General features: G+C 39.5%; 1 protein-coding gene, 1 long non-coding RNA gene and 1 pseudogene across 3 annotated transcripts; 2 read left to right on the top strand and 1 right to left on the bottom strand.

The window, feature by feature from the left end:
- The first annotated feature begins 7,084 nt into the window (after positions 1-7,084).
- LOC147242688 (uncharacterized) lies at positions 7,085-8,011 on the top strand (annotated as a pseudogene).
- Positions 8,012-14,729: 6,718 nt separating this feature from the next.
- On the bottom strand, positions 14,730-17,675 carry LOC147242689 (uncharacterized). The gene is made up of 4 exons (XR_015110622.1): positions 17,340-17,675; positions 16,772-16,885; positions 16,473-16,680; positions 14,730-15,896 (listed from the first exon to the last, which is right to left on the bottom strand). It is a non-coding gene; the product is annotated as an uncharacterized LOC147242689 (long non-coding RNA).
- A 265-nt stretch (positions 17,676-17,940) lies between these two features.
- On the top strand, positions 17,941-20,770 carry LOC147242690 (uncharacterized). 2 transcript variants are annotated; one of them, XM_086189955.1, is made up of 4 exons: positions 17,941-18,137; positions 19,222-19,371; positions 19,485-19,762; positions 20,036-20,770. In XM_086189955.1, exons 2-4 carry the CDS (start codon positions 19,304-19,306, stop codon positions 20,353-20,355), a joined length of 666 nt encoding a protein of 221 aa, XP_086046081.1. In that variant the 5' UTR covers positions 17,941-18,137; positions 19,222-19,303; the 3' UTR covers positions 20,356-20,770. The 2 variants fall into 2 exon arrangements, with proteins under 2 accessions (XP_086046081.1, XP_086046080.1); XM_086189954.1 differs by having other exon boundaries at positions 19,607-19,762.
- The last annotated feature ends 723 nt before the right edge of the window (positions 20,771-21,493 follow it).

Genomic DNA, 21,493 nt, shown 5'->3' on the forward strand with positions numbered 1-21,493 from the left:
CCTGAAATTGTTGGTAATTAATTACCAAGATTTGCCAATTTCCCAATGAGGGAGGAATAAAGGTTTATTAATCTTAATTGACTCTCAGCTTGGCGGCATATTTAAGAAAGCACTTTCAGAACTTTATGTCCACTACATTAATCAATATTTCTGAATTGAGATTTACCCTCACAAAATACAGGCCACTACATAACTATGAGTGAAAGCCCCTGCAATAATAAGTTCGTTGATAGGTGTTAACACAATTGTGTTTGAGGATGTTTATTAAATTTATGTTTTTTTAATATTAGTTTGACTAACTGTCTTACAGTACATGGCTCATCTATCAACAAAGGTTGCGTGGATTCTCTGTGGGTGATCATCTTTTAAAGGATCTTCTGACTCTTTTCCTTCTCGGTTCCTTCCTTATGTTTTTTAATCTGAACCACTTTTTTTAATCCAGCAGATCCAAACCGACCGTCCACTTTAAAACAGCATCTGACTGGATGAACTTGTTAGGGTCACTAAAATAATCGCCCACCTTTACAGAATTTTTTTTATATGTACAGTAACGTCTAGGAATTGGCTGATCTCTTCCAACTTGGGTGGCGTCGGACTCTGACTCATACTCCATGTCTTCAGTTTTTGCTGTTACTTCCTGAATGTTGGCCACTCTGGTTGTTACAGGGACACCTGAGGAGGCTTCACCACTTTCTGCAGGCTGAGTCACTGGTCTTCTGTCTGCACCCTGAGAGCCAACCACTTTTTCTGTAAGCAAAGACACCGCACTGATTGCCTTGCTGGTGCCATTTGAGTCGTGCTCAAATCCCGCACCAGTCACACGTCCACCACCACTCTTCTACGACCCGTGAAAAATGAAATATCTGCCAAGCCTGAAGGACATAATGATAAAAAGGTGACAGTCCACCAAGGTCCACATTTTCAAGCTGGATAAGAAAAAGTTGCTTGTCATAACCCAAGTTTCCAGCTCTCTTCAGCAACAGTTGAGCCGTATCAAGCCAGTCTAGGCCACAATTGAACAGAAATCTTTGTGCAGTCCGGAGCTGAAACACAGCCATTTTTGACTGGGTGTTAATCAGTCCATCCCCCTTCAGCCACAGGTAGATAGAGGGCTGCTGCTCTGACCCATTGCTTGCCGGACCACAATGGTTTTCTGAATTTCCTCAACCAGACTTCTTGGTGGTGTCAAGACAGTAAATTTATGCCAAAGAGCCAAGGTAACCAAGTTGTTGGCGACCAGAACTCTTCCCCTATATGACAACTAAGAACTGGAGGCCAGTTGCCCTCCAGTTCTTTAGTAATGTCAAATCCCCTTTCTTGGGAAGCAGGGAAAGAATTGCTCGTTGACAAGAAATAGGAAGAGAGCCCGCTCTAAAACGCTCCAGCAAATTAGCTGAGACCTGAGAAAACCCTCAACTCATGGCAGTGACGCTCATTGCCAGCAACACTCATTGCAGTGCTGCTCACCATGCCCAGCGCTGCACCAGCTTCGCCCACCTTGCTCAACACCACGCCAGCCCCTGCTTATGTGGCCCTTGTGCCCGACATCCCCACACTCAAAACATTGAAGCTGTCCTGAACTGGCATACACCTTATAACACCTGTCACCATGCTTTATCCGAAAAGACACTTCCAGCATTTGAGCATCGGAGTTGGAGAGACTGGACATGCTTCAGTTTTGGATCCTTACACCCCAAGTTCACTGTCTTAAATCCACTGGTAAATTTACCAAGCGTACGGAGTTCATTGTCTCACAAAACATGCAGTATGAACATTGGACACGGTGATCTGCGTGGAGGGTGTTGACAGTGGGGACACCTGTACAGATACCTGATGATTAGACCGCTCTCTACCAGTTGGTGCACATGACAGTCCTCTTTTAAGAACACCACCACCACTTTATTCATCTGTGATGCAAATAAAAGATTATTGTGTCCTACCTGCTGGCCAACGGCCAGCAAAGCCTCCTTAATGGTAATATTACCTTTCAGAGGGACTATGCACACTTCCTGTTTGATGGACGAAGGTGGCATCTCAGCTGACGCTAGTCCTCCAAGGAACGGAAAATAAAACCGACAGCACCAATGATCACACAGCTAACACACAATGGAAACGGGAAAAAAGCCTACCTGATCATGCAGTAGAAACAATAAAAGATCAATGGAAGAGCAGGAACTAAACACATTCAAACTCTGCGCCATCACCTCACTGCCACTCACACTCACATTCACCAGAAACAGAGAGGAGAGGACAGGAGAGGGTGTATAGTTGTAATGTTGAGGGATGTTTAGAGGCTGACACAGTTGGACATCACCTCTCAGTCATGGCTAACATTCATCATGAGCCAGTGTCTAGATCTGTCTTGACTCTTCTCCAGAGAGCTAGAGTGAGGTGGGGGGTTGCCCTCTTTTTTGCAGTGGCAAATGCCCCAAACTCTGGGTCTCCAGGGGGCCTGGGGTCATACAGATCTGACTTTCCATCCATCAGCCACCACCCTCTTAACAATTTGGGCCCTCACAACAGCCTTGTGATACATTAGTTTCCCAGAAACAACATGCCTAAGTCTCCTCCTGATAATTATTTTGTTGTTGTTAAGAAAAACAATAAAATAAATAAAACAGGACACAATTTATGACAGCAGCAAATTTTGGTATATGAAAAAAGACAAAGATCTAACCACCAAGGCACAAGAAAATGCTGAAATGTTTGGTGTGACTGTGTGCAAGTGTGTTTAAAGTGGTTTTAAGTGGTCAGCAGAGGAGCAAAGCACAAAATAAATGCAGTCAATTTACTATTTAGTTATTTTCAAGTACCCAGACAATGCCAAAGCCTTCCATATTCACAAGTGCATTGTGCACTTGCTGCTTAATGGTACTCAAGTTTTGCTCACTCTGGAGCCAATGGGGGTAGAACTTCAGAAATATGCAGAAATCAATTAAGAAGTTACATTCTAATAAGCTGAAAACAAAATCAAAATTATATCTATGTAAAAGAACAGCTAGACTGATACCCTGTTCACATGAGAAGACCGTCAACTTAATATTTGACCCCAAAACTAATTTGTAGTTCTCCATTGAGTCCCAGTGGGCTGTTGAGCCTAACTTAAAAAAAAAAAAAATGTCACAGAAACATTGTCAAAAGCAGGACATTTGGATGGCCTGACAGCTGTGTATACATATGTAAAACCAGAAAACAGTGCCTGTGTGCTGGCAAAAGCATTATGTTTTCAGGTCATCTATCAATTTTGAAAAATAATCTTTCCAAAAATGAAATTATTTTTCTGCATAGTTATTGACAATGTATTTATTTTGTGGCCAAAAAACAGGGATGCAGTGTTTTGTTGTCTAACACAGTCAGTCCACAATATGGACTAACAGCAGCTGTAATAGCTTTTTTGTCAAAGCAGCTTTTGCATACTCAAAGCAGTCTGGTAGCAACTGCACCACTCCTGCCCACAAGCAGATTCAGTTCAGTGCAAAATAGAAATTGGGATATTAGGAGTGACAGTGTACCCAAGTACAGGTGAACATTTGGACACCCTGCAGAGGTTCTACAGATTTAATTTCCATTTGTTGATTACTCTGATATAAGCTATTAATCACTTAATAGGGTGGCATTTCCCCCTCAAAACAAACTGAGTCAGCTCTCCCACCCCAGGCTGAAAGTAAGTACAACGCTATGCAACGCTAAAAGGTCTGTTCTCCAACTCGCACAATAGTGCTGTACATATGAAAATGCCATGAGGTAGACACTGTACGTAGAGCAAATATTTGCAACAATTTTACAGATTCATATGGTGTCAAATTTACACAAGGCATAGCTGTGCCACAATAGCAATAACTGATTAACACCATTCTTATCAATGCAGCATTTTCCACCAGAAGCGCAACAGTGCATCACAGACACTTTGGGAGAAATACGCAATTAGTCTGTTTTTGATGGATGGTGCATTTGTCTGCATAGAGCACAGCCTTAAAGGTATTGTACATAAGATTTACATCATTAGCAATGCCAGTTTCCTGGAGCCAGGAGTTAATTTCCCTTCTTGGGGTTGTGTTTAAATTCCACTGTAAAGACATTCATTACTTCAATTGCAGGGTGTCACCATAGGATGGTGTTTACCCACTAAAAGAGCTCAGCTGTTACCTGCTGCAGCATGTCCGGTATGAAGCCATGACTAATAATTCAGAACAATAATATATGTATGTACAATATACACCAAGGTTAAATACAAGGAGGGGAAACAAGACACAGGTGGTGCAATCACCAAGGTGAGACACATGAGGTAATATATATATATATATATATATATATATATGTGTGTGTGTGTGTGTGTATATATATATATATATGTGTGTGTGTGTGTGTATATATATATATATATATATATATATATATATATATATATATATATATATATATATATATATATTACCTCATGTGTCTCACCTTGGTGATTGCACCACCTGTGTCTTGTTTCCCCTCCTTGTATTTAACCTTGGTGTTTTCCTGTGTTCGGTGTTGGGTCGTTGTCGCTGGTTGTTTGTTGCTGTTAGTTCTGCTGTCTTGTATAGTTAGGTTCATGGTCTGTCTCAAGTTCTCTGTCTCCAGTCACGTTAAGTATCTAGTCATGTCAAGTCTTCAGCCTCACGTCCAGTCTCCAGCTCTCACGCCACGTCCAGTCTTCAGCCCCCTAGCTTTCAATAAACCTGTTTTGTGCACCTCAACACTGTCTGCATTTGGGTCTCCATCATCATCCACCACAAACCCTGACATTTATGTTATATTGCCTCAGAGCAAGAAGGTTACGGGTTTGAGCACTGGCTCAGGCACAGGATCTTTCTGTGTGGAGTATGCATGTTCTCCCTGTGCCCGACTAGGCTAATTGGATACTCTAAATTGACAGTAGGTGTGGCTGTTGTTGGCCCTGCGATGGACTGGCGACCCGTCCAGGGTGTACCCATCCTCTCACCCAGTGACAGCTGGGATAGGTTTTCAGGGCCCCCATGACCCTGAAACAGGATAAGCATTTGAAGATGGATGGATGTACAGATGGTAGACATGGTCATGTATTCCTTTAAGGCTTTTGTGGACACTCTATGGAGTTGGAATGGGTTTTGCAAAAAAATATTACCACTTCAAAATGCTGAGACATGGACTAAATATGTCCGTTTTAACTTTTACGACTGAAAATATGTTCCAGAAATTGTTCACTCTTATGTCATTGGTGGCACTGTTTCAGATCATCTGACAAAAATAGGTCACCTGAACGAGAAAGAGACCACCTTCCTACAGCTAAGGACCCAGAGCAAATCTATTCTCCAGAGGTTAAACACAGGCCAGATGCAGCCACTGCAGCTGAAAGGATGCAGACAGCCATTCTGGGCCAGGACATGGATATCCTCTGCAAAATGAAACATAGATCACATTCATAACATGCTGGTAAACATACTCAAGAAAATATAAAAATGTTAAATCAGTATGTTTGAAATGATGAAATGGCTTCTGTTGACAAGCATTTTGTTTTCTCAGCTTTTTTCTCAGGCGTTGTCTGAGTGCCTCTAAAAAAGAACATATGCCTCAAGAACATTGTGTGTATCTGTGTGTGTTTGTTTAAACCTAGACACACTGTTCTTTCATTTGGTGTATCCCATGTTCAGATATTCATAGAACTGAATATCATGTGGGCGTTTAAAGATCTGATCAAAAATGCTGGTGCTTGACGGCAAAAAAGTCAGATGGGAAAAGAGGTAGGTAGGTAGGTTGCGTAGGTAAAGTGAAACAACTTATTAACAGCAGGTATCATAAATTTATGGAGAAACATATGATACTCTTAGTTTTCTGCGAGTATTGGTAACTGCAGTGTTCTGGCAACAGAGCTTAACAGTCATTTGAACAATTCCCATTTACACACAGTTAAAAACAAATCACTTTTCTCCATTCATACAGTGGTTTTGACAAACATTTTTCATGGATGTGCCTTCACAGCTGAACTATACACACACCACCTCCAGGGATTCCTTGTTTTCTACTTCATGGTAGATTTTGACCAAGAACAAGAGAAAAGAGTCTTCACACTGTTGATTTGCACTTGCTACGTTTGTTACATGATCATCATCAAAGTTTGCGAAAGAAATCCAGTGATGCTGATCCTTTCTTCTTCATGCACCTGTTTACCAGAATTGATGCACATACTCTGCTTTTTTAATATGAAGCTTTCAGATTGAACAAGTGCAGTTCCACAGCTACGTGATATTCAGCTGGTAGACATGGACATTCTTGTGCAATTCAAGATTCCACTGCGAAAACAAATCACATTAATAGAATAAGCATCTTAACAGTCATTCACTGTCAGGGAAGTCCCAGTTACGACGGGAACAAAAACACCACCGAATCTGGATCCATGGCATAATTCGGAGGTGCACACAGCTGGGTGAATTTCACCACCTTCTCAAGGAATTGTGCCTTGACAACAGCCGTTTCCAGCAGGCAGAAACAGGCTTAGATGACCTGTTGACAGGGATTGGTGCCAGGATATAACGGATGAACACCAACTCAGGCGCAAGGGACCATTGACGTCAGCATCATGCAAATTTGTCGTGCAAGTTGAATTTTTTCAACCTGCGAAATGAACGAATGAATGATACCGGTGACCACAGTCAGACGCGTGTTCGTGCCATTCGTATTGTGTTATTTGCGTCATTCGTACCACTCGTTGAATATACACGTGAAATTGGGTCTGTTTTCCTCTCTACATAGACTTTGCATGTCATCTTAACGTGAGAAAAAATTGTGTTGTTTGGTGTGAACACACCTGAGGCGAGCCCCTCCCTCCTCGAGACTTACGGTGAGCGTGTTGTGTCATTTCCTGCCTGTAATACTGTTGCTGTGTTGTGTTCGACTCTCTCCATCCTCCTTCAGGTGTACTGCTAATTTAATTGCTTTAAGCACCACTGTATACTACGTTTTGGTATAATACATAGGTTTCTGTCACTTAAGTCTCTTGCAGGACTTTTCTCTGAAATTCCCCGTTCTATTTGTTATATTTGCCACAGGTCCACTAGTTCACCTTAGCATACTAGCTATGGCTGCTCTCTCTCTTTCTGCCTCTCCCCCCACCTCTCCCTCCCTCTCCTGCTCAATGTGCCAGATGTTTACTTACTCCTCTACCTCCTTTAGTGATAATGGTACGTGTAATAAGTGTAGTTAGTTTGTAGTCCTGGAGGCGAGGCTAAGTGAGTTAGAGACCCGGCTCCGCACCATGGAGGCTAGCGCTAGTCCCTTAGCTTCAGGAGCTTCTCAGTCCACCTTAGCCGGTGCGGAGCCTAGCCACCGCTAGCAGCTCCCGAGCAGCCGGGAACTAGCCAGTCCCGCTGGGTGACATCACGAGGGAAACCTAGACACAGTAAGCCCGTGTTTGCTCACCAACCCCTTCATGTTTCCAACCGCTTTTCCCCACTCAGCAACACACCCGCTGAGAGTAAAACTCAACATGTCGGCTCTGTTGCTCGCAGCCCTGCTGTGAAGCCGACCTTAGTCACTGGCAGCGCTGTTCTCCGCAACGTGAAGGTAGAGACTCCAGCGAGCATAAAGTGCATCCCAGGGGCCAGAGCGGGCGATGTTGAGGCTAATCTAAAGCTGCTGGCAAAACGTAAGTTTAAATACAGTAAGATTACATGTCGGCACGAAAGACACCCGGCTTCGCCAGTCGGAATTAACTAAAGTTAACATGGCTTCGGTGTGCAACTACGCTAAAACAATGTCGGACTCCATAGTTTTCTCTGGCCCGCTGCCGAATTTAGCAAGTGACGACATGTTTAGCCGCATGCGTTCATTCCATCGCTGGATGTCTAGGTGGTGCTTAGATAACGACATGGCTTATATAGACAACTGGAGCTCCTTCTGGGGAAAGCCTGGTCTGATTCAGAGAGATGGCATCCATTCTACTTTGGATGGTGCATCTCTCTTATCTAGGAACATAGGCCAATTTATTAGCCATACTAATCCCTGACAAGCACCCAGAGTTCAGACCAGCAGGCAGAACCGCAGTTCCTTCGTGTTGTCACCCACCCAGCCTATAGAAACTGTGTCTGCCCCGGGGCTATATAAGCCTACACCCAAATCTGGAGTAATTTATAGCAACTTAGTTAAAATTAAAACCACTGCTCCAGCAAATCAACCCAAAACAACTATTTAATGTGGTTTGCTAAATATTCGATCTCTCCCATCCAAGTCCCTGCTAGTGAATGATTTAATTACAAATTATCAGATTGGTGTATTAGCGCTAACTGAAACCTGGGTGCAGCAAGATGAATATGTTAGTTTAAATGAATCTTCCCCTCCTGGTTACATTAACTACCATGTATCTCGCACCACTGGCAGAGGAGGAGGAGTAGCTGCAATTTAGCAGTCAAATTTGCTTTAACCCTCGACCTAATTATTCATTTAATTCATTTGAGAGCCTTACTGTCAGCTTTTCCCACCCAGACTGGAAAGCAGAGAAACCACTCTTACCTGCTGTGGTGTATCGTCCTCCTGCACCTTATTCTGAGTTCTTAGAAGAATTCCCTGACTTTCTGTCAAACTTGGCATTGAATTCAGACAAAGTCATTATAGTGGGTGACTTTAACATCCATGTGGACGTCGATGATGATTGTCTGGCCACTGCGTTTAAGTCGCTTCTTGATTCAGTTGGCTTCTGTCAGAGGGTAAACAAACCCACTCACACTTTTAATCACATCCTTGATTTAGTACTCACTTATGGAAGAGAAGCTGACCGCATCACAGTTCTTCCTCAAAGCCCCGTCTTGTCTGATCACTCCTTAATTACATTTGAATTTACTCTTACAAATTTTATCCTACCTGGGAAAAAATCCCGCTTCAGTAGATGTTTATCTGACACTGCCATTTCTAGATTTAAGGAGCTTATTCCAGCAGAGCTTGCTGCCACATTTTACAGTAATATAATGGGCAGTTATGCTGATTTCACCCCAGGTGACTATCTTGTGGACAGCACTGCAGCAGCACTCCTTGGGACACTTGATGCCGTAGCTCCTCTGAAAAAAAAGGTTATCGGCCAAAAAAGAATAGTTCCCTGGTACAGCCCAGAGCTGCATGCCTTGAAACAGAAGACGAGACAACTGGAAAGGAAGACACATTCCAGCCAGCATGGGGAAGACCGCCAAGCCTGGAAGGGTAGTTAATTAATTTATAAAGAAGAACTCTGTAATGATAGAAGTGCCTACTACTCATCCTTAAGAGACAAGAATAAGAACAACCCCAGGTTCCTCTTCAACACTGTGGCCAGGCTAACCAGAGTGCTGTTGAGCCATGCATCCCCCCAACTCTCAGCAGTAACAACTTCCTATCTTTCTTTACTGAAAAGATTGTGAATATCAGAACAAAGATAGCCAGTAATGGAGGACAGACTGCAGTTCCCAGAGAAGCACCTCCCAGACTTGGTGCATACTTGGACAGCTTCTCCCCCATCGACCTGTCAGACTTAACTTCTGCAGTTACTTCCTCCAAGTCAGCCACTTGTCTGCTGGATCCCATTCTGACAAGACTGCTTAAAGATGTCTTCCCTCTAGTCAACACTTCTATATTGAACCAAATGAATCTTTCCTTAGTCACAGGTTATGTGCCACAGGCCTTTAAGGTGGCTGTCATTAACCCTTTACTTAAAAAACCTTCTATTGACTTCGATGTGTTAGCCAACTATAGGCCTATATCCAACCTCCCCTACATCTCCAAGATCCTTGAGAAGGTTGTCCTGGAGCAGTTACATGAACATCGATCTCTTTGAAGCCTTCCAGTCTGGATTCAGGGAACACCATAGCACTGAAACAGCACTGGTCAAAGTCTCTAATGATCTTCTTATCGCTTCAGACAGAGGTCTCGTCTCTGTATTTGTACTTTTGGACCTCAGTGCTGCATTTGACACCATCGACCACAGCATCCTGCTTCAAAGACTAGACCATGGATTGGGATTAAAGGACCTGCCCTAATATGGTGTAAGTCCTATTTATCTGACAGGTTTCAGTTTGTTAATGTTAATAATGACCATTCGGAGTATGGAAGAGTTACATATGGTGTACCACAGGGTTCAGTTTTAGGACCGATACTCTTCATTCTTTACATGCTCCCATTAGGTGACATAATCCGGAAGCACTCAATCAACTGTCAATGTTATGCGGATGACACGCAACTCTACTTGTCGATGGAGCCAGATGACACAAGCCAGTTTACTCATCTGCAAGACTCCCTGAAAAAAATAAAATCCTGGATGTCCTCTAACTTCTTACTGCTAAATTCAGTTAAAACTGAAGTCATCGTGTTTGGACCTAAACACCTCAGTGACACGCTCTCTAATCGGATCACTACTCTAGATGGCATCATCCTGACCCCGAGTACAACTGCAAGGAACCTTGGAGCCATTTTTGACCAGGACCTTTCCTTCAGCTCCCACATAAAGCATGTGACTAGGACCGCCTTCTTCCATCTGCGCAGTAACGCTAAGATTAGGAATATCCTAATCCAGCGTCGTTTGCAGTGAAGGCAAATTCATCTGTCCACGCAGAGTTAAAGTCTCTTTTTTTGTCTGAGATTTTTTGTTTTTTACTCATGGTTACTGAATGGGTCGCACACTCAAGAAGCCGCCTGCAGGCAAAGGCGAGGGCTATAGACGTCTATGTGACGCATATTTTAGTTGAAAAATTATTTTTTAAAAAGTTTACAAAATTAGATGTTAAAATAGGCTATATAACTGTAGTAGTAGTAAATAAAATGCAAAAATAATAATGTATAAATAAAAATTAAATTAAGAAATAACCTTTATTCATTTTCATTTAAAAAAAAATCATTTTCATATATTTTTTTTTTTGTCGACGCCAAAAGGAGCCGCAACAAGGAGGCTGAAGAGCTGCATGCGGCTCCGGAGCCACAGGTTGCCAACCCTTGGTCTAAGGGCAGAGGATGTTGTTATGATGCCATGAAAAGCCCTTTGAGACAAACTGTTTGTGAAAACGGGCTATACAAATAAAATTGCCTTGCCTTGCCTTGCCTTAAGACTATTGCATTTAACAGGGTACTAAATGAAATTTCAAACAGTTTATCCTTGTTATAGAATTGTCAGGATAATAAATGCATATGTTTTATTCCCTGGGCACCGCTATCCTGATTTCTTTGGTAAGAAAATCTCCTCCTTTGGTGTGAATTGATACATTTTTCATCATCGAAGGAGATTTTAGTCTGCCTGCTAGAAAGGCTGATAGCTACAAATGACTAGTTCAGAATTTTTTTATGCCGACCAATAAGGACAGGGGGGGGGGGGGGGGGGCGCACATTACTTCACTCAACAGAATCAAAACAAAAATTTCCACCATCATTCTTGTAGAGAAACTTGAAAAACTATCGTTTCACCAGAGTACAACCATGGCAGAAAGTAATTTTCCTGCTACAGTTGAAATACATGGTGATGTTGATGCTTGCTTTGTTCACCCATGCCAAATAAGGGTGTTTTCACAGCTATCTCAAATTCTGGTCTGTTTCCTCTTGGGGATCTTTGAATACAGCAAATGAACTTGGTTGTGGATCAAAACACCTGCTTGAGGTGGTCTTGGTTTGGTAAAAATGAACTCTAGTATGTTTTTTTTTTGTGCTATGAATTTGTTCCGACCAGTACAGGTGGAGGACACATCATACATTCTCAGATCAAACCAGCCACTGCACAGGCAGCTAATGCGCTACATGAACAATTTTGGCTGCTTTCAACTATTCATTACAGCTGTAAGACATGAACCTAGGAGTAACCTGGTTTTATTTTGAGTACATAAGATATACTGTAGGGGAAAAAAAACAACTATGATTTTTTTCAGATTAAAACTGAAAATTAATGTTGGTTGCTGTTTGTCTACCAACAAACAGTTATTCCAGAAGACCAAACACAAATGTCTACTGGGAAAAAAAGGTTGAGAACAACACTTGAGATGCTGAAATACTGTTTGTCACAGATAAGTAATTATTATTATTAGTAGTAGTATTATTATTTGGTTTGTTTTTCAGCAGCACTCTGGTGCTGTGGTTAGCACTGTCGCCTCACAGCAAGAAGGTTCTGGGTTTGAGCCAATGCTCGGGCATGGGATCATTTTGTGTGGAGTTTGAATGTTCGCTCTGTGCCTGCGTGGGTTCTCTCCGGGTACTCCAGCTTCCTCCCACAGTGCAAAGACATGCAAGAGGGGACTACGCTAATTGAATACTCTAAATTGACTGTAGGTGTGGCTGTGAGTGTGAATGGTTGTCTGTCAATATGTGTTAGCCCTGCAATGGGCTGGCGACCCATCATACCCTGCCTCACACCAGAAAGGTGCAACCCTTAACAGGATAACCATAAAAAAATGGATGGAAGGATGAGTTTGTTTTTCATGTACCGTCAATCAATCAATGTAAAGTGATACTTAAAGTATTTCATATTGTAATGTTTGTCTACTACCTTTGGTTGCAAAACTGAGAGCTTTGGTATTTCTAATGAACTATTATGGTAACATTGCAGTAAGGTTTTTTGTTTTCCTCTGAATATGTTATGTTGCTTAGATGGTGATGGCTGAATGTTAAATCTTGCCTTACATCCTTGTGATTTTGTGCCATCCCGAACTACATATATTATACATTAAAAAAAATTAGGCAAAAAATTCATGTAAAACCGCAAAATAAATGACTACTGCAGTTCAACCGTTCAATTATTAGTCTGTTGTTGTGAACTTAAGTGGAGACAGGAGTCCCAGGTAAGATGAAAACTATATATATGGTGCAACAAAATAGTCAACTCACCAAACGATACGAAATATAAAACAGGGCTCACGATACAAAATAAATATTAAGGAAAATCAAAAATCTGACATGCAAATATCAAATATTCTATTTATTATTCCAGTTGCATACAAGTTATTGCTGGGTCCGTACAAAATAAAGTGCTCTTTGCTTTGAAAAAATGAAATATTTGTATTTTTCCCTTATTTAGACGACAACGCAAATAAAAACATAAAATTTGAATTAAAAAAGTGCTCTGTTGTTGTAAACAATGAGGACAACTACATTCTTGAATGAAAAGGAAAACAAATATTAAATAATCCTCAGGGCTGCCGTCTAATCTAGATTTATAAATGTCTGACCTCAGTGAACTGTAATATGTAGCCTTCAACAGGTGCATATTCTTCTATCATGCTAGCAGTGCTCGCCGCAGTGTATAGTGTTGTGCTACTTGTTCGACCTTGTTTTCCTCCATTTTGAAATAATTGTTTCACCGCTTCCTTTTCTTCATTGCTACAGTGTTCATGATGCGAGATTTTGTAACACCCCTAAAATATATATACAGTGTAGCATCAAATTGTAGCCTAGGAGCGTGTCTGAATTAGTCATGGAGTTGAATTAGTTTGTTCCCAATGAGTGCTGTGTTTTTTTTTTGTTTTTCTCTGTTTGAACAAGAAAAACACCCTTTCAGGTGAATGCGTCAAATTCAAAAATAAATGTACATTTCTACTACATAGATGACCCAATTTCAATAAACCTAAATTATCCAGAGGAACAGTACTTCTTTAAGAAACTTGCTTGGAAGTTATACGCCTTTGTGAGAAAAAGCTTAAATGTTCGACCAAGAACAAGACCTCGGTTTTAACTATGTACATTTTAATTTATATTGAATCAAAGCATCAAGAATCTAATGTTATTCATTTTTACTTCTCTGATATTTTTGATGGCTTTTTGCTCGCACTCTGAAGAGCAGTTGAAAGAGCTTCATATGCTCTTAAAACTCACCATGAGAGAAAACATTTACAGAAAGCCTATATATTTCTCCATGCTCTGAATGCACTTTCCATTTTGGGTCACACCTTCAGAATGAAGAAAATTGGAGTCATTTATGTGAAGCATATCTCAATATTTCCCTGCTTGTCTCACACCAGGGACTCACTGCATGCTGCAGCAGTAAGAAAAGCAAACCGAAATCGGTAACGCTTTATATTAAAGTGCTTGTATTAAGCGTTAATAAGGCCCTCATAAGTCCTTATAAGATGCTTATTAACATTATTATGTGTTTATAAAACTACATAAGCGTTAATATTGTCATTGTAGCATAGTTAATATCAGACTATAAGACACTTGAAGTGCTTGTATTAAGCGTTAATAAGCATTAATAAGGCCCTCATAAGTCCTTATAAGATGCTTATCAACATTATTATGTTTATAAAACTACATAAGCATTAATATTGTCATTGTAGCATAGTTAATATCAGACTATAAGACACTTGTGAGAAACTTAACTCACCCACTGTGTCTTTGTCATTGCCTTTACAAATTCTTTGTGTGCTTTATTAATATTAAAATATACTTCATTGCTCATCTATTATCAGTTAACTCGGCACTTGTTAATAGTTAATTATCCTATTTGCAGCTACTGGATCTAAAGTGGGAACAATGCCTTATTAAGACTTATAAATCGTTCATTATGCAATATAATGCCTTTAATAAACAGTTAACTATGCTTTTTGCAGCTACTGGATCTAAAGCGAGAACAATGCCTTATTAAGGCTAATAAATCTTTTATTATGCATTTATTAATGGTTTATGATGATTTTCACAACTTCCACTTCTGGAATGAAACCTACATGTGGTCAAGGTTGATAAAATGATTAGAAAAAATACACAATAATACAAATGTTACAATTTTGAAACCCAAAATTGTCATTTATTGCTGGCTGTGGCTGTCAAGTAAAGAGGACATTTACTAAAAATATATAAAAGTCATCTAAAAACAGGCATTTGAGGAATGTACCTTTAAACATTTAAGCATTATACGAAACCTCGATAAACGCAGACAAGTTACATTTTGTAAAATGCAACATTAAGCTGAGGTGTGTTTTTTTTTTTAAATTCCACTGAATATTAAACATTTTAACATTTTACAAAGCAACCACTCTTTTGCTCTTTAAACATGGTCCATTTGCTTCAAAAGCATACATTTTTTTCATTGTACTTGAAAGGCAGATATGCAGGCACAACAGACCATTTTATAAAACATTGCCTACAACAGGTCTGTATATATGATAAAACATTCTGAAAATTTGACATGAAACATCACTAATCACAAAAATAGTGCAACTGTAACACAAAAACAGAGGTTGGTTTTATCAATATCAATGCAAAGATAATGAATCGACATGAATATGTGACATGAAGAAATAGTGGACTATTGTATTGAAGATCTTGTGTGTAAACCAGTGCTATACACCATAAACTCATGAGGAATCTGTTCAGAGTTGGAGTTGCTCCTTGCTGGTCATTAGAAAAAATGCAGGTTTAAATGCACTTCTTCACTGGCTTCATTATTCAGCCAGAAACTCCCCAGCTGCTCTCTAGCCTTCATTGTAGCCTACCCTGTACAGTTTAGCCACTTGTCATCATGTAGTAGCCTACCAAGAGGACCGTCTTTGTGTTTCCTGCCTAGCCATTCAGTCCACTCAATAAGACAAAGATGGTCAGACAGTAAGGATTCAGTATGATTACCTCTTTGTCTCCAAACTTGCTCCTTAATGCTACGCCAGGCTCTTTCTATGTGCTGTGTGTGGGCACCTGTTCGGGGATCTACATACCACCTTGAATGATTCAGTCATATGATTGTAACCAAGTGCAGAGAGGGAACGATAAGCGCGCCATTCATCACTAATGATGTTTGATCCTATCCTGACATGATGTGCAATCAGTGAGACAAGGTCTTGTCGTCTTCTTCTTTCGACAAGGCGTAGCACTGGCTTTGCTCTCTTGCTCCTCTGCTGCTGCACACCAAGCATGCCGAAGACCCATTTCCGTCTTTTCCAAGTGCCACACATTCTTCCTCTTCCATACTGTTGTGATGATGACCAATAAAGCGAAAGCAAAAAAAGAAACAGAAATAACTTGTGCTGTAATGAAGAAACTTTCAGGCAAACTAAATGATGACCAGTACTGAACTAAATTTAATCTCAGAAATATGATCCATACAAAGTATTTTCACTTTTCTAGTTCTAGCTCTATTGTGACATTTCATTGATGTTTTGACAAGGGGAGGTTCCTTGATAAACCTTCTCTTCTAACCTCTCTGGCACATTTCCTTTTGAATCTTGTTAATTTTATAGCCTACTGTCTGTTTTTTAACATTATGTGCAAATAAAACTAACTGACATAATGTGATAATTTACAAATGACATGATAATATAATATAATATATATAATATAATACTTTAAGTAACTGCAGACACGTAAGTATCTAAACGTAGGCTGAGATTTTAATCTTTATGGTACAAGTAACCAAAAGCCTATCAAGCCAACAGATGCCTAATTCTGTCTAGCCCACTTACTGAGATGGTGTTTTAACTTTTACCAGTCACTCACTTAGCACCACAAACCATTTACAGCAAGCCCTTTATTGGAGCTCTACACACCTTTCTCTTATGGCGGAAATGACTCTCATCAATTACAACGAATTTCTGCTGTCCACTAATCAGCTGTCCTCGGCGTCTTCTCATTCGTTCAACAGCCCTTCTACAGACCTTCCTTAGTTTTTTGGCCATCCTGGAGAGGGTTGCAGTGCTTGCAGCAATATGGTCTTCCATCATATCAACCTGTCTGAGATGTAAGCCCTGTGCAAATCTCCAGAATACATAACACATCATGAGTTTACTTATATTCTTTTTCAAAAAGCTTTTCCTAAGTAATTATCTAGCACTTTAAAATGTATTACCTATAAAGGAACTGCATCCACTGAAAGAGTGAAAGTCTGGACTTGCTGAAAAGAGATTTGCCCCGAATTGATTTCACTGTCTTGGTCCCTCGGTGCACTGCTCGCTGGCATGTCCTTTATAAAAGCACACAGAAAAAATATTAAACAGGTTATTTATACAGTTTAAAAAATATCATTACTGTACCTCAATTTCTGTTAACATTACGTACAGATATATATATGGCAAGTGAATGTTCAAATTTTACAAGGCATTAAACAGATGACTGTTTTTTTTTGGCTAGTAAATGAAAGAAATCTACAACTCACCTGCATATTTTACCAGCATTTAGCTGATGTGTGGTTTAATTGAACTGAACTGAACTGAACTGAACTGAATTTTATGCCCTAGAAATGCATCTGTCAAACAGTTTGGTTTAGGAACCATCGTCCAAACACATTTTGCATCCTTTCTGATGGCTGCCAAATAATTCATGAATAAGAACAAAACTGTTTAGTCAGACACACATTCTTGAAGGACTGTTACCCAGAGGCTAACTAACTGACATTATCCAAAGGAAAAAGTTATTACCAGTTGTAATGGTCTCTGCCCCTCTTCTTTGCCAGCTTCATCCTCTGGTGACAGATGCGGCATTTGATCTTTTTCATGAGAATTTTTTTTTTCCTGAAGGTATTTTATTAGCTTTAAAGTTTTTCTGGGCGAACTTCCTTCAGAAATCAGTTTTCTGAGTTTGTTTTGTAGCGCCATAGTCACTTTTTTTTCTTCTTCCTTCTCCTTCGGTGGTTTTGGCGGGCCGCTTTTTTGACATCCGGAGTGGTTCTTCTTCCTCTTCTCGCGCCTCTCATGTATCTCGTTCATTTAAGAGATTTTAGAAGACATACGTTAAAAGCGGAAGTACCGATTGAAGCTAGCGGCTATTAGTTATAATCACAAGGACATATTATATATGTGTATATATATATATATATATATATATGTGTGTATATATATATATATATATATATATATATATATATATATATATATATATATATATATATATATATATATATGAATGCATAAGTGAGAAAAGCGATTCCACCGGAAATGTCTTCGCGATTTTATTTTGAAATGTATGCCGTGCATTTCCCGTCCTGACCGTCCTGACAGTGGAGGCGGGTTCGCAGTGGAGGTGTGCAGCCAGGTGCCTCTCGGTAGTGTAGTGCACGCGAATTAACGTGGACGCGATTCTGATCCCAGTGTGCATGATGAAGGCAGTTGACCCACTCCCAACATCTTTGCTCCAAAGAAGAATTGAAACCCGTTCTGGACTTCGAAAAGAAGCAAGTGACAAGAGGAAACGTTGTGAGACCGAGGATGAGTCTGCTGGTAAGTTTAATTGCTACTAAGTAGTTAGTGCTAACTCAAACACGTAGCGAGCTACTTAGCTAGCGATGGAAGCGCAGCAGAGGAGTGAAGTGCCGAATCAAACTTATTGAATCTCAACTGATTTTTACAGTTTTCTTTGTTAGAAACACCTTTCATGGCGCTATGATGTAGGATACCTGGTTACATTAAAAATGTTGTCATATTAAAATAGTTAATAGTTAACGTGGATAGTATCAGTAATAGCTATAATAACCGGCTACATCTTAATGGTGTGGGCGAACGTAGACTTTTTTATTATTTAAATCGTTTTCTGATTAATTCAAGTGCCTTTTTCGTATGATATTCCCTGTTTTAACGTGTCACAGAACTGCACTGACGAGGGAATGTGGACCCCATCGATTTTTTAAACTGTGATAAGCACTCCCTTAAAACCAGCAATATACGAATAAAAGCAGTTTTTTCATTCATGTGCAGTGCGATTGTAGTCAATGGGAAGATATTATTTTAACACCGAAAGATCGTAGCAATGCATTTAAGACTGATTGTATCAAGAACATGTTAACCATTTTCGTAGACAATGTTTAAACATGACATTCTTCATGATCAGCCAACGCAATAACTAATATCTTTATTCGCATACACGTGACTGAAGTTCCAGAATACTCAGAATTGTCAATTGGAACACTTCATTGTTCTAGTGCCGTTTTCGGTGCCTCGGAGTCCTACTCTTTTCATTGATAGAACTTTAGGAAAATGCAGGTTTAAAAGTCAATAGAACAGTGTATAAATCTCACTAAAATCTTAAAACTTGGCAGTTTTTCTGCACAATATGTTAATTTAAGGTTGAACTTACATTGCAATCACAACATTCAGGTTGATTTCCGGAAAAAAAAATTCTTCGGTTGCCCTCCCTACTATAAAACACAACTAATTTTGTCTCCAGCAATGCAGTTTACATTATGGAAATGTAAAGCTTCTTTAGTTGTGCGCTGTCCGATATGTTCATTGCACATCTCTGTACATGGACTCTCTTAAAAATTCTTGAAAATTTAAAATTTCATTTGCATTGTTATTTCTGTGCCAGTGTCAGGTGCTGCTCAATTGGCTCCCACTGCCAAACTCCAGAAGCACAAACATGAGCTGGAGCTGTCTAAAATGAAAATAGCATGTCAGGAAGACTTGATCAAAGAGCAAACCAAGGAGAGAGATTTCTTAAAAGAACAACTGTCTCAGGGTAAGTCAACAATGACTGTTTTTCACAAACATGTTGAGTATTATGTTTATATATTTTGTTACACAAATAATAGTGATTTTATTTTATTTTTTCATTGTGTTGTCTTTATACAGCATTAAGAAACCAACCAACATGAGAAATGATGAGCCATCCCCTGAGGCATCTGTTGCAGCAGCTTCTGATTTTTCTGGATCGTCTGAATCAAGTAACTCATTCTCCACCAACTCCTCCTCAGACTCCTCAGTCTCCTCAAGCTCTGCAACCTCAGATGATGGCAAGAAGAAGAAGAAGCGGAAGAGGAAGCGGTCAACTAACATAAAGAAGAAGAAGAGACAGAAAGGAACAAGGGAGAGAGAAAGCAAAAAGTTTGGACGGAGCACTGTTTTAAGGGGTAATTTATGTAAATAAAAACTAAGATTTAGATGATTGTTACTGGCTATTTATTTTTGGGTGTGTCACTTAATGTTGTCAGTTTGAATGAAGTTGATGCTTTATGCTGTCCAACTATGTGCAAGTAAGCTAGGACATTGTTGTGACTGTTCGGCTATTCCTGCTGAATGCTATTAGTGTGCCTAGTTTACCTAATGAATGGTTTAACATTATTGAATGAAAGATCGTTTGTGTCACTGAGACTATATCTACTCTCTTTCTTCTTCACCATCAGCATGTGGTCCAGATGAGGTAATTGCACGTTACCGGAAAGTGTTGAAGGTCTACAAGAAGAAGCATAGCATCACTGCTGCTTGCAAAATAGTGGGAGTGGATCGCAACACAATTGCCTTGAATGCACCAATTGCAGAGCTTTCCATTGCTGCCCCAGAAAAGTGTGCAGAGTTCAAAGATCAGCATACAAGAAAGCACAAGCTTGGTGATTTTGTGGGGAAATGTCTTGATGCCATCAGTGGCAGTCCAGATATTGCCAGTACAGTTACAGCACTTAAGAAATCAGGGAAACTGTTGCCTGTTGGTAAAGGGAACTACTGAAGTGCTTTTAATACAAATGGACCATGTTTGAGCGCAAAAGAGCAGTTGCCTTGTGAAATGTTTAAATGTTCAATGGAATTAAAAAAAAAAAATCCACCTCAGTTTTATTTTGCACTTTACAGAATTGCACTTTTTTTGTGTTAATGAATGTTTTGTATAATGTGCCTCAATGTGTAAAGGTGCTAGAATGTGGACTCTTTTTTTTTTCCCCCCAAATGCCTGTTTTAGGTCACTTTTATACATTTTAAAAAATGAATCTAGCCCAGCTTTATGTTGCATTTTAAAAAAATGTAACTTGTCTGCGTTTATTGAGGTTTTGTATAATGCTTAAATGTTTAAAGGTACATTCCTCAAATGCCTGTTTTTAGATGACTTTTATATATTTTTAGTAAATGTCCTCTTTACTTGACAGCCACAGCCAGCAATAAATGACAATTTTGGGTTTCAAAATTGTAACATTTGTATTATTGTGTATTTTTTCTAACCATTTTATCAACCTTGACCACATGTAGGGTTCATTCCAGAAGTGGAAGTTGTGAAAATCATCATAAACCATTAATAAATGCATAATAAAAGATTTATTAGCCTTAATAAGGCATTGTTCTCGCTTTAGATCCAGTAGCTGCAAAAAGCATCGTTAACTGTTTATTAAAGGCATTATATTGCATAATGAACGATTTATTAGTCTTAATAAGGCATTGTTCCCACTTTAGGTCCAGTAGCTGCAAATAGGATAATTAACTATTAACAAGTGCCTAGTTAACTGACAATAGATGAGCAATGAAGTATATTTTAATATTAATAAAGCACACAAAGAATTTGTAAAGGCAATGACAAAGACACAGTGGGTGAGTTAAGTTTCTCACAAGTGTCTTATAGTCTGATATTAACTATGCTACAATGACAATATTAATGCTTATGTAGTTTTATAAACACATAATGTTGATAAGCATCTTATAAGGACTTATGAGGGCCTTATTAATGCTTATTAACGCTTAATACAAGCACTTCAAGTGTCTTATAGTTTGATATTAACTATGCTACAATGACAATATTAACGCTTATGTAGTTTTATAAACACATAATAATGTTAATAAGCATCTTATAAGGACTTATGAGGGCCTTATTAACGCTTATT

This window comes from Aulostomus chinensis, chromosome 20, assembly GCF_037954235.1.
Source record: "Aulostomus chinensis isolate RoL2024-O1b breed Wild chromosome 20, RoL_Achi_v1.0, whole genome shotgun sequence".
Classification (NCBI taxonomy): domain Eukaryota; kingdom Metazoa; phylum Chordata; class Actinopteri; order Syngnathiformes; family Aulostomidae; genus Aulostomus; species Aulostomus chinensis.